This window comes from Urocampus carinirostris, chromosome 1 (assembly GCF_059441175.1).
Source record: "Urocampus carinirostris isolate Australia breed hairy pipefish chromosome 1, RoL_Ucar_1.0, whole genome shotgun sequence".
NCBI lineage: Eukaryota > Metazoa > Chordata > Actinopteri > Syngnathiformes > Syngnathidae > Urocampus > Urocampus carinirostris.
Genome location: NC_142349.1, coordinates 52,218,043 through 52,231,165, shown reverse-complemented (window position 1 = coordinate 52,231,165; position 13,123 = coordinate 52,218,043). Strand labels below are relative to the sequence as shown.

At 37.2% G+C, this 13,123-nt stretch overlaps 1 protein-coding gene across 4 annotated transcripts in view; it reads right to left on the bottom strand.

Moving 5' to 3' along the window:
• The window catches only part of LOC148375114 (oxysterol-binding protein-related protein 3-like), a 48,292-nt gene that overhangs the window by 21,133 nt on the left and 14,036 nt on the right, over nt 1–13,123 (bottom strand). For 3 of the 4 annotated variants that reach the window (XM_088344868.1, XM_088344869.1, XM_088344870.1), the window contains exons 2-10: nt 9,861–10,058; nt 9,218–9,361; nt 7,335–7,388; nt 6,880–6,993; nt 6,316–6,483; nt 5,131–5,272; nt 4,269–4,387; nt 3,383–3,472; nt 1,383–1,524 (exon numbers count right to left, since the gene is read on the bottom strand). In XM_088344868.1, the coding sequence (XP_088200994.1) occupies nt 1,383–1,524; nt 3,383–3,472; nt 4,269–4,387; nt 5,131–5,272; nt 6,316–6,483; nt 6,880–6,993; nt 7,335–7,388; nt 9,218–9,361; nt 9,861–10,058 (1,171 nt within the window). Of the gene's footprint in view, nt 1–1,382; nt 1,525–3,382; nt 3,473–4,268; nt 4,388–5,130; nt 5,273–6,315; nt 6,484–6,879; nt 6,994–7,334; nt 7,389–9,217; nt 9,362–9,860; nt 10,059–12,195; nt 12,346–13,123 lie in introns of those variants that run through there. The other variant, XM_088344871.1, reaches the window with a different exon arrangement.

Here is a 13,123-nt window from a genome sequence, read left to right as displayed (position 1 = left end):
GAGCGAAACCAAAGACTGCCCTAGACTTCCACATCCCAACCTGTATCCAAGGTGCTAATAGCTAACTATTTTAACAACCTGCAAGCCTGCTATGCCACACAGGAAATCACCACAAACTGGCACCAACTAGAGAAAGGCACTCCATCTCTTCAATCATCTTCACTACAGCAATGTGTGGAAGATGCTTCAAGCATGCCTGAGTTTCCTCATTTGGGTTACGTAGGACACCCTACCAAGTCCGAGCAATCTGAGGCAGTGGTATGGCTGAGGATAAGTGCCTGCTCTGCAACACACCAAAGCTATGACAATAACAAATCTTGTCCAACTTCAAGACAGTCCTGGTGCAGGGTAGAAATAGGTGGTGGCAAGATTTGGTTTTGCAGAAGCACTTGGGGAGTGGAGAATGGAAGCTTCCAAAGACAGGCCTTCCTGGGCGCAAAACCTGATCCACTTCATCGGACAAGGGCCCAGAGATCAGATCAGCAGCCACAGGGAGAGACCACCACTTTTAACACTAGGAACTGGAACATAAAGGTGGACCTTGGCAGGCAGGTCAAGTTCCCACCAGAGATAATCACCTGAGGCAAGACATCATCCTGTGGGGCCCTGCAAGCAAGACTGATCCTGACAGAGTTAACAGCCCCCTAGGATTAGATTAGAAGCTGCATAGAAGAGAGACAATTACACAGAGCTGGTAGCCAGGTGTCAAGAAGCGGGTTGGGCAACATCCATCTACCCTGTGGAGGTTGGCTGCAGAGGGGTTTGTTTAAAAATTCATTCACTGCCTCCTCAGAAAAATTGGAGTGAGTGGAGCTAAAATGAAGAGGGCAATCAGGGACCTGGCAGAAGAGGCGGAAAGAGCCAGCTTTTGGCTGTGGCTGAGAAAACAGGACAGGTCATGGGTGAAAGAAGGCTCCTAGAGGTGGCTGCAGAAAGAAGTCCCTGCCGTTGCTCCACTACCGTGTTCTGGGATTAATGGAGCAAAACATCAATGAAGGGTGGCTCCTGGCTGATGACCCTGCAATTACCCCTCCCTTTTGGCACCTGCGGGGTGCACCAGGCAAAAACGACATGCAAGTAGTTCTTACCTGTGCTCTAGACTTAAATAACAACTTATGTCATTACTGTTTTTACTATGTTATTACCAGGTTAATTATGGAAGTAGGGTTAAATACTCCTACCACTACAAAATCAATTAACTAGAAAAATCACAATGACTCAGCACTGGTGAGCCATTTTCAGAACCAGTCCGCAGGCACCTCAGCTGTCCTTATGGGGCAACCTGGTGCCCGCAAGCACCACGTTGGAGACCCGTGCCCTAACACAACATAAGGGTTAAAACAAAATGTTGTAATGGAAATTCAACAAGAACAAATACATACTCCTCTGTGAAACTACACAGATGTCCTGGTGGAGTTTTTTGGCTTCTGGTGAGGCAACTTGAGGATTTGACAATTGTGAGTACACATAGTCTGGTATTGATTGAACCGATCTGAAGTTGGTACTCAGTTGGTTGGAAGTGAGCTGGAAGAAACAAAAATTCAAAATCCACAAATGCATAATGTCAGTTCAACTGCACATCTCTTTCTATTAAATAAAATTCTTATTTTAATTGGTTGTTTTTCATTTCTACTAGGGATGCACAATAATTAAATCAACAAAGAGTGATGTCAAAGTTATTTGCTTGATAGAAAAAAACAGAACCCTAATAATTAGTCACTTGAAGCCAAACAATATTTCTGATGCTCCTTTTAGAAAGACTACACATGCATTTTCCTTAATGGAAAAGATTTTGATTTTCAATAAAATAGTAGCACAGCCTGGTTTTGTCTCCTCTCTAATCTAGCGAGGCACTGGAGAGCTCGCTCAACAACACTAGCCGCAAGGCACAGGATGAGTGCAGTGTTGTTGTGATTATGTTGGGTTCTAAAGTGAATACAGTGACCTTTGTATTTTATAGATTTTTTGTTTGTCACACTCCTGCGCAAGTCTGAAAATGAGCGTCTTATTCGTTACAATGCGTTATTTTTCTGTATAAAGTGTAGCGCAGTGTTTGTAAACCAGTGGGTCTGGACCCCAAATTGGGTCGCGGACCCATGCCTTGGCAAAATAATGTAAAGAAAAGAATAACCGAGGGTCATTCTAACTCCATACTAGTAAATGGTGATAATTTGCTGTAAATCAGAGTTGAAACCCGCCAAACCACAGAAAAAGACTGATTGTTTACACATTTTAATAATGGTCTAACACAAATACAGCAGAAAATGTTTGAGATATGGACCTAATTATATTGAAAACAAAGCTATTAAAGTGAAGTGTTTTCGATTTCATTAAAGGGACATTGTGTATTGTGTATTTAGCGCCTCCTAAAAAAACGTAATTCATTTAAATGATACTTATTTAAATAACAAGCAAAAATCTATGAACTATTAGGTATACATGCATTTGTCAGAGAAATGTGTATTTATTTGACATAACATTTGGCCAACCTAGAGAGCCATCATTATTGTCTCCCATCTTGCAGTCTTTTTAATATCATCTTCTAACTGTTTTTATGTTTAATAACGATCAGAATATATTTTTAATAATCAGGTGTTTCATAGCTATTTAGAGATTATTGGGAATTTAGGAGGTCCGGAATGGTAATTGGGCTTCAGTTATTTCTTATGGGACAAATTTGTTGTAGAAACAAGAAGTTATAGATACAACTTCGATCAGGGATATAATATTTTTATAGGAGGTGCTCATAACAACATCTTGTTAAATGAGTCATTGCTTTTGACAAAGTATTGACCAACTGATTATGTCACGCTCTCGTCTCCAACGACACTTTTTTGGGACATGTTTACCAAAGCTGATTAATGTTGTATATGTTTGTCTAAGGGGATAATATAGGATCATTTAAAAAACAAAACAAAAAAAAAAACAACACAAAATTACATTTGAAACAAACAAAAAAAGAGCCGAAGGGGAAAAAGCCAAAGTTTATTTTGGCCCCGCTTTCTCAACAGTCTTGACACCTTCCACACTGGTCTATCCAAGAAACTAAATAAAATTTGCCATCGTTAGTCGATTTACATTCACCCATACAATACTAAATATGGGACATGCATTGTAAAAAGACGCTTAATTTGTTTGTAAATGTAAATAAAATAAAGACACAATAGGTTATTATTAAAGACACAGAATAAGTTTTTTTGCATGTGTTTTTCTAAATTTAGTAGTTAGGTAAAAAGGTATATTGGTTATTGGATCGGTCGCTAGAGACTGGATTTTATCGGTATTGGTAGGAGAAAACTTACCGTGCATCCCCAATGCCAACTATATTAACTGTAATAAGAAAAATAAGGTGGATACAATAAATGTTAGTGATGTAACTTACCGCTCGTCCCATAGCTTCCACACGGGACAATGTTCTGGAGTGACCAAAAGGTTTGCCATTCTTCTTTTTGGGTTTCTCCAAAGAAATATTCTGGTTGGATAAAACAAAAGCCCTTGGTTAAAAATGTGTGTGTCAACATGTTTCTATGCAACATGCATAGAAAAGTTATATCAACTCACGTAAAAATACAGTGGAACCTCAATTTAATGATGACGGTACACCAGGACAAAATCTACAAAGTATGTTATTGATAAGTTTAGTCTGTTTAAAATATCTTTAACAGGTGTCCAATATTACAGAGGATGTCATTTCGTTAGTTTGTCTATAATTGCGCACTGTTGTTAATTATTGACTAATCTCATCCAGTCATGTTGCTGTCCTTTGATTTTACATCCTGTAAGGCAGATCTGCCTTTGTAACCTAGGAAATTTAACAAAAAGAAAGGGCTTGGAGGGGGCATTCAGAACAGGTTGCACTTGCTTATCTGAAGCTTTCCCTACCTCTTCTTAGAAGTTCAAAATCCAAGAATGTCTTCTCTCCGTATTTGGAGTGTCTAAAGTTTAACTTCATCAGTAAAAAAATAATTTACGGCTTAATAATTTTATTTTTACTTTTGCAATAATATTAAACTTTACCCATAGTATGGATGGGGCTAAATGGGAGTGTTTGATGGTTTTGGAGCTAACTGGCAGCCATGCTTATTTAAGTCAGTCTTCTTTAGGACAGCTATAGCTTGAATGGGTTAGTATTAATCATTTTTAAAAATGGGGTGCCTGAAAATGCACTACACAGGTCAAACACATTTTTTGAGTCAAAATGGTCCTCATGTGTGATTCAGGCTAGAATCCAGGGTATACAAAAAATTGTATACATCAAAATAACTCACTTGCATGCTGATACGCATTTCCAGGTCTGTGTCTGTGATTGGCAAGCCTCCCTCTAGCCAGTGAAGTCGCTGTATGAGAAGGGCTAATTCTGTCAGCTCTGTGTTACAACGAGTCAAATCTAATGAGAAAAAAAGAATCCTGTTAAAGTTAGTTCCAATATTTTTTTTTTAAATCAATGTTAAGTAGGAGTCTTTGGGACAACTTAATATAAAATGCCTCTTTTGTCTTGATCAGTCAAGCAAAGTCTATTATCCTGGTGTTAACTTTCTGAACTGACAAAGGTTACAAAAAGGTTTAAAGCCTTCAGTTCGGCTGATCTAGAAGATGCCTTATTTTACAGGTGAACCATGAGCAGTTTTTTTTAAAGTGTTACACTAAGAACTGAACACTGCATAATAAATCTTAAAAAACAGCAGTCCACAAACTTAAATTGGTAATCTTGTTTGTGTCGACACTCAAATTATGCCATTTCGACACACTAGTTGCAAAACAAACTTATTGAAAAGAAAAACACACATTTGAATCCAAATCATTTGATTTTCTTCTCACAAATGTAGTTTTAGTCATATTTGCTGTATTTTTTTGTTTATTTATTGCTGATCAATTGATTAATCTTATTATAAATTCTTGACAACAGCAAACTGTTGACAACAGCAAACTGTTTTTATGAGTGCTTTTCTTTTAAACCCGATGCCATACAACTTCAGAGCTAGAGAGAGAACTATAAAGCAACATTCTAGAGAAATATATCGAAAAGGGTAGAGGGCAAACATGAACTGTGTAGAGAGACTGACCGAGCGAGACAGTGAGAGCCACAATCTACACAACAAATCTTTAATCTTAAAGTTAGCCATTACTTACCATTAGAAGTTGCATCAATATCACTGGTCTGTTGCAGCCATGCTGATACCTTATTGGTTACGCTTGGATGGGAGGCAACTCTTGGAGAGGGGCTTTCCATCTCAGTTTGAAAAACTGATGCTGAGCTGGCAAAGATGGGCAACTGACGAAAACATAATGCAGGTGTGACGTGATCATATAAGTATGTTGGTGAAATCATAACATGCAATTGATAATAATAATAATTAGGGTTCGGGCCAGGCTTTTCTCTCTCGCTGACTTTATTTATTTATTTTTAATAAACCTGTCATTGTTCTTTGTGAGGGATCCACGCAGTGTATTCCGTCCCCGACTCGCATAGGCACGCTCAGCACCATCTAACCCAGAGATAATCACCCTTGCTCCTCCCGAATCCTCACAAAATATGAAATTTTGTGTTTGCTTTAGGCTTGGTCCCTCTTACAAAGTTAAGTGGTCGGGCTCAGGCTGGGGTCAGGCTTTAATACCTGCGGTCCCAGGTAGGGTCCTTTTTTAGATCTGATCTTACCTCTAGTTTGGACCAATAAGCAAACCATATCCTTCAGAAAAAGTTGAATTTGTCTCATCATTCCACAATTTATGAAAATAAAGTTGGCTTTTTTGTTGTTTGTACACCTTTTGAAAATTTGTAAAAATAATAACCAAATTCCTATTAATTTCTAGGTACTTGCATATACATTGGCTAAAGTCAACGTGTCAAACCTTTTTCATCAAAAGGCAAACCAGAATATATTGTTTAACCTTAGCCAAGTTTGATTTAAAAGAATTAAATGAGTTGGAAATGAAAAAATTGGGATTTAAAAAAATCTGTACTATCTACAAGTTCGTACACCTCTTTCATGGCTAAATTCAAGGCTAATTTTCCAATTTCTCCAAATAAAAAATGTGTGAACGATTTATTTTGCAGAGCCACAAACATATCTGACTTACATAAACGTTTTTAATCTTGTGTGTGAATTTATTAGGACACATGAGCAGTGAGACGTAGCAAACTAGTGCACACCAAGAGCTGAGAGAGAGTTTGGTAAACTGGTCAAATAGAAATGTGCGGGTTGAACCCCCCCCCCCCAAAAAAAATTCCCATTAATCACTGATGTCAAGTAAAAAAAAAAAATCTGGTCATTAATGTCGTTACAAGAAAACAGAGCATTGAAGATTTCTACTCACTGAAGTTCTTTTTTTCTGAGCAAGGCTGTTTAAAGCTGGAAGAGAACTGTGGCCAAGAGAGATCGCATGAAGCACTCCACGTTGGACACTAAGAGCCTCATTCTTCCGAAATACACGATGGGCACACAGTTTTGTCATCCAAATGTAAAAAAGGTCATAGCTCTTGGCCTAAAAAAGGGAAACAATGTTTTAAAAACTAACATTTATTTACGGGTGTATCCAACACTTTAACAAGCAAACTGCAGATTAACTGGATTAATAACATCAACATTTTAATTTCTCTATCTTCATATTCATGAAGACAGTGTATAAAGTAAAACATGAATTACAATTAAAATGCTGGTTTCGACCGTATAGAAAAAAAATGCATTTTTTCTTAATTGAAACTGTGATTAAACATACAGAATAGTTTGCTTTCATGAAAGGCAACACAGATCAGACAATGTTTACTGGTCCATGACTCAAAGTCAAAGAATTAGGGAAAAAAATGGTCACAAGTAAACAATCCATTTTTAAAATATATTTTCTTTAAATTTGAGTGACCAGCTTCTCTTTGTATATTACCATCAGGTGGTAGAGATTGTCTCCAGCATCCAAGTCAATACGTTTAGACTTTTTATTGACTGACAAGACAGCAACACTAACATCCATTGAGCCATGGAGTTTTCCTCTTTGAATCTATGAGTGACAAAAGAAAATAGTTAGATCGTATAGTCAGGGCTGTTGAGAGCATTTTTTTTGGTAACACCTTTCTCAAAAAAAAAACGTTTTATAAAAAAAAGGGAAGACAGATATAAACTTGGTTACAGCATTAATTAGTAAACACCTATTAAAAAAATAGTCACATACATACACAATAATAATTTGGGTTGTTTTTCATGTATTTTAATGAAGAAAGTATGGTAGCATGTCTCTGTTTTTTCTAAAGTGGAAGGATCTTAAGTTCAGTCAGACAGAATTTCATCTATATTATATCACACAAAATTAACAGCACAGTGTCATGAACATTAATTACTCACATCTTGCTGTGTCTTTGAATACTTCAGAATTCCCTTTTCTAACAGGAAGTATCTCTGAAATGCAAAAGGCAGCCCATTCATGCACAGTCAATAAAACAAAGACCATTTTGTAATATAAACCCAAATCCAATTGAGTTAAGATGCAGTACCAGAAGAAAAAGCTTGAACATTTCCCGGTTATCATGTTCAACCAATGGTTGACAAAATATTTAATGGATTAAAGTTAGTCTTTCATTTAAATGTTATTATCACAAAAGCAAAATGTCTAAATGAATGACTGAAAACCTCACTAAATAGGTAAAGAGAAACATTTGTTCCCATGATTGGATAGAAAAGGAGCTTAAAAAGGAAAGATTGAGAAACGGCAATGTAATAGCAAAACCAGGAACAAACGTGTTAAAATTTAGGATGAAAAGATAAATTAGGCAGAATTTCCAGCGCTAAAGAAAAGGCCAAATGATGTTTACATGTCCTGGAGGAAAAGCTAAAAAAAATGAATAAATTTTAAAAAAAAAAGGGATAAATCTCTCCCAATATTGCATGCAGAAAGGGCCATAAAGGTTTAAATATTACTAAGAGCATTTTCCTATAAGGTGGGGTGCATCGTTTGAGGTGTATTTAAAAAGTTGAAAGTAAAATATTTTCTTTATTATGTGTGAACAATGCTGAAATGAGTGGGCGGCAGTAGCTCAGGAGGTAGAGCGATCGTTTTAGGACTAAGGGATCCCAGTTTGAATCCCGGCTTGTCCGTGTTACATGTCGAAGTGTCCTTGGGTAAGACATTGAACCCCCAATTACCCCCAATAAGCAGGTTAGCGCCTTACATGGCTGCACAGATCACGGCCGCTATTGGGAAATGTGAAGCACAATGTAAAGCACTTTGGGAAGTCATTGACTTGAAAAGCGCTATATAAATGCAGATCATTTCAGATCATTTCATTTCAGTTCCAAGAGCTTAAAAATTCTTCCCACCACGCCTATCTTCTTTTATCTTACTTTTTGCACCGCTGTTTCGCAACTCGCTACACATTAGGATGGAAAAGGGGAAGGACTGGAGCGGTGTAGAGAGATTTCATGCTCATTCCAGGGTCTTTTGTTAGTGTAGCCTAAAATGGTTAAAGGAAAGGTTTGTTTTAAACACAGTCCAAACACTAATCCAAACCCTCAAAAACATGGGGAAAAAAAAAAAAGTTGATATTTACTTGAGGAATAAGCAAAGTGAGGCTGCAATCATGACTAAGCCAAGAGATGGCGGCAAAGAGTATCATTATATAAAGCTCAGACCCAACCTTTGATTCATATTGCAAATGTCCAATTCATTTTCCACAGTTATCGTATTCCACTGTGTTTCAGCTTTGCTTTTTGGCAGCTATTGTGTATTTTGTGTCTGATCAGATTTAAGTTTCTGTTTTTGCTAGGTCTATGTGAAACTTGCCAATGCCATACAACTCATGATTATCGGTTGTAGGGAAAAAAAAAAAAAAAAGCTAAACATTTGAACCAACAAATTTACTCCCATAAAAATCTTTCATGGAGGCATCAGGCAATGCCGTGGTTTCAGAATCTTGAGGAAAAAGCCCTTTTTGTGTCAATGATAAGTAGAGAGGAAAAAAATGAAAATAAAACACTTTACGTTTTCACGGACTAAAATAAAACCTCTAGTTATTGTAACCTATAGAAATCAAAAGCATACAAAGTTAATTGTCACATTACTCATTTTGTAAAAAAATAAACTAATACGCACAACAGAAAGTGTGTACTTAAGGTGCCCCATTTTAGTGTCTTTCAGTTAAATACAGGTTGAACAGGTCACTGTATTCCCGAAATCCTAAATCCATTGGTTTGGGTTTATAAGCAAGTTTTTTTAACTGCTATATACATACCTTGTGCCATCCCTTTAATGGGTATTTCCTTCTCTTCAATAAATATCCCTCACATATCCCCGGAATAGTAAGATCAAGAGAGGAACCAGGAACAGAATTCTGTTCCAGACCCTGCAAGTCCTCCATCACTTCCCAGTTACGAGACTGCAAAAGTTACAGATAAAGTTGATTACATTTAGCAGATCAGAAAGATCCCCAGAAAGGTTAAGCAATTAATACATGTCTGAAAAGAGTATCCAGTTGCTGTAAAAGGGTTGTGCATGCAATTTTAGGTGCTTGGTACGGTTAGCATTGCTCACAGCTCAGCTTGTAACAGTAAGAATTTTGTGATCCAAATGAAATCATTTCATAACCTATCCACTCTTGTGTTCATCTTTCCCTTTCCTCTTTTACTACTTTGGTGAGGGCAAGGGAACAATTTTCTAAGAATAAGGAACAAACTTCCCGCTCACCAATTGTTTTTTTTTTTTTAAATCCTAGGTCACATCCAAACAGTAAGATTGGAACTGGTTTCTACAATAAACTGTTTTTAACTTGCAATGGAAATAATCATGCCACCAGACAAGTAGTGCACGCTTCACTCATTTATTCTTCCTTCCTTGTCTTCTCCAAAACCACCCCCCTGCCAATGTTTTTCTGTTACCTGCTTTGAATATTTGGATGATCCGGTGCTGCTGCTCCTGGAGTGGCCAGGTTTAAACACACCAACCTGAAATTTGTCAAGGCCTGATATTACAGACTGATTGCTACCAAGTGAGGGTGGGCACACCTGAGGGTCCATTAGTGCACTGTCTTGGGGACAGGACTGAGGACTGGCTGTGTCACGGCACAGTAAAAAGCACTGTAAACAAAAACAAAAAGTGACAGTTTGAATTTCAATAACAAGCTTATGATGCATATATTCTGAAATATTAACATCAAACTTGGGAACAACACAAATTACCTTTTAAAAAAATCTAAAGCAGGTGAGCAGGTTGCTGCATTACAGTATGCCATCTGAACAGCAATTTTTAAAAAGCATTTTGGCGGCAGTAGCTCAGGAGGTAGAGCGCTCGTCTTGGGATCAAGGGATCCCAGTTCGAATCCCGGCTCGTCCGTGTTACATGTCGAAGTGTCCTTGGGTAAGACACTGAACCCCTAATACCCCCAATAAGCTGGTTAGCGCCTTACATGGCTGCAAGGCCGTTATTGGGAAATGTGGAGCACATTGTAAAGCGCTTTGGGAAGTCATTGACTTGAAAAGCGCTATATAAATGCAGATCATTTCATTTCATTTCATTTCATTTTAATGATGTACCAGTAAAACAAAGCTTTTAAAAGATTTTTATATCTCAATCTTTATATACTCGCCACAATCTGGGGCAATATTTTGCCCAAGATGTCCTAACCCAGGCATGAAAATAGGTCAGGGCTAAAAAAGGTGATAAATTGGTGGAGAAAACATATTTATTTGTGTATAATCTTTAATTCCCCGCCCCTTAATTTTTTTTTAATTAAAAATTGGTACATCACTTTTTTTTTTAAACTTTTTCTTAGCTTAAACTAAGCATTGAAAGTGACAAACGCTTAACAAATGCAGGCATGATTCAAATCATTTATTGATGACCATGAACACAATATCAAAATGAAATTTACAATATTTTTATTTTTTTCCTTCCAAGTCCAATCTATCATCATATGATACACCAAGGAGATGTTTTTTTGCATTTATATCTTTCTGGACAACTTTGTTTTCTCTGGTACCGTGAAAAAAAAAAAAAAGGTTTAATGAGAAAAAAAAATATGGAATGCGCGTTACGCACGAACAAATAATCCGGCCTGCTTGAATTACACTGATACACAGATTTGGAACAATGCATTTTAGCTTCAACATGAATACTTTTTTGTATATTATTTTCCTCAACTTTCTGTGATATTTACATCTCAAAGGGAGTCCAATTTTATTAGCTACCCTGTACATTGAATTTACAGACCTCTCTCTATACTTGATGTGTCGTTATTACTGGTTCACTGCTTAACAGATTATTAGTTCAATTAAATTGTTTTTATTGTCATTGATAACCGTTGTATTGTTCATTGTGGTCAACAGGTAGCGCAAATCAAATGCTATCATAAGGGACAGGTTGTATGTGTGTTGGGTGTGCATTACTGTGTGCACGACTGTGATAGGCTGGTGTATACTGTATGTCAAACAGCAGGGCGGGCACACAAGTGGCCACCAAAACAAACTGTGGAGCATGGCGCCAGATAGCTTTTTGGCTCGTTAGATTGAAAGATATTCATCAATTAAATTGGTATTTGAGAGAAGTCAGAAGAGTGCAAAGAAATGGTAATCACTAGCGGGTGCTCCGTGGATTTTTATCGGGTTCGGGAAGTGATTGAGGCAGTGTCAGGAGAGAAGGAAAATAGCAAAGGTGCAGGTACTGCATATTGCTATGGCTAGCATAACAACTCTCACAAGCCACCCCTTCCGAGCCTGTATCTTACCAACACCAGATCCATTTCCCATGAAACGTATTAGTTAGAATCATGAGCTTGTAAATGTCAGATCAATCCAATATCGTCGGATCACCCACCCTTACTCTAAAGGTAGGCTGCTTAATATTTGACCACTACATGGGACAGTTGTCTACTGCGAACCAAAACAATTTCCAAATGAGATTAGCATGGCAGCAAAATAAGAGACAAACATGGCGGATACTACTAGGTATGGATTCCACTATGTAAATTACATTTCTCAATCTATAAACAAGAGTTTATATATTTTTGCCATTTATTCAACAATGGTTTTTTTTCCTGAATGGGGATTTTTTTTTACACAACTAGGAGGTACAAAAATATTACACATTGTTCCTTTAAACAGTGAAAATATAGTCAGCAGATTGCACCACAATCTTCAACTACAAATAATAAAATTAATTTTTTTGACATTGAAAAAATAAAAATAAGAACTTGGATTAGAAAATATTTCAACACACCTTTTTCTGTCTGTCCTATCTGGACTGCAAAACAAAATGTCTTCAGCTTTTCCAAACGAAAAATTAAGAGCAGAAAACCAAGAGAACAACACCTCCATAAACTTCTCTACACCGCAGTCTTCAGTCAACCCTGTTTGACAAAGAGCAAGGCCACACCTGAATGGGTATGTGCTTGCCAGACAGGTGCATTTCACAGAAGAGCAAGTATCAGGGTGGGGTTCACCGTGAATGACAGCTTCACCTAACCCAACAGGCCTGCCAGCTTCGTCGTCAGTAGATATAAATAAGTTCGCACCAAAAACAAAAAGCTTCTGGCTGTAATCTGGCAAGATCACATACGAGAAGAAGAACAGTTGTGAAAGGACTGCAATGTCTGAACTATATTATACTAGAGCGCTGATAAAACAGACAGGATTTGGACACCTTTGTAATAAATGCCAGAGTGGCTAATAGCGAAGAACGGGAGATATCCCGAAGGGACGGATTTTGCCAAGGTAGAGTTTGGACTGGCTGGATCAGGAAAATAATTTGAACATATACCTGTAACTTGCACTATCTAACCTCACTCATGCATTCATTCTCTAGTCAGCTATTTGACCACAACAGAGCAGATGAAATGAGTTTCACCATGTGTTACGTTTTTTACTTAAAGTAGTAGTGATGGGAATTATGTCTCTTTTGGCTCAGTTCACTCAAAAGGGTCGACTCTTACGGCTCCCAAAAGCTTCTTCAGGTAGTTTTTTTTTTTTTGCCTTATCTATACAGTTAATTATTATTCCATATTATGCACAACATTGCTTTTGGGACAAAAAAAAAAATAAAAAAATAAAAAATTAGTAATAACAGAAGAAAAAAATTAAGACAAAAAAAATAATTTAAAAAAGTAATAGGTTAGATGGATCAAAAGAATACAAGGAAAATGAGAAAA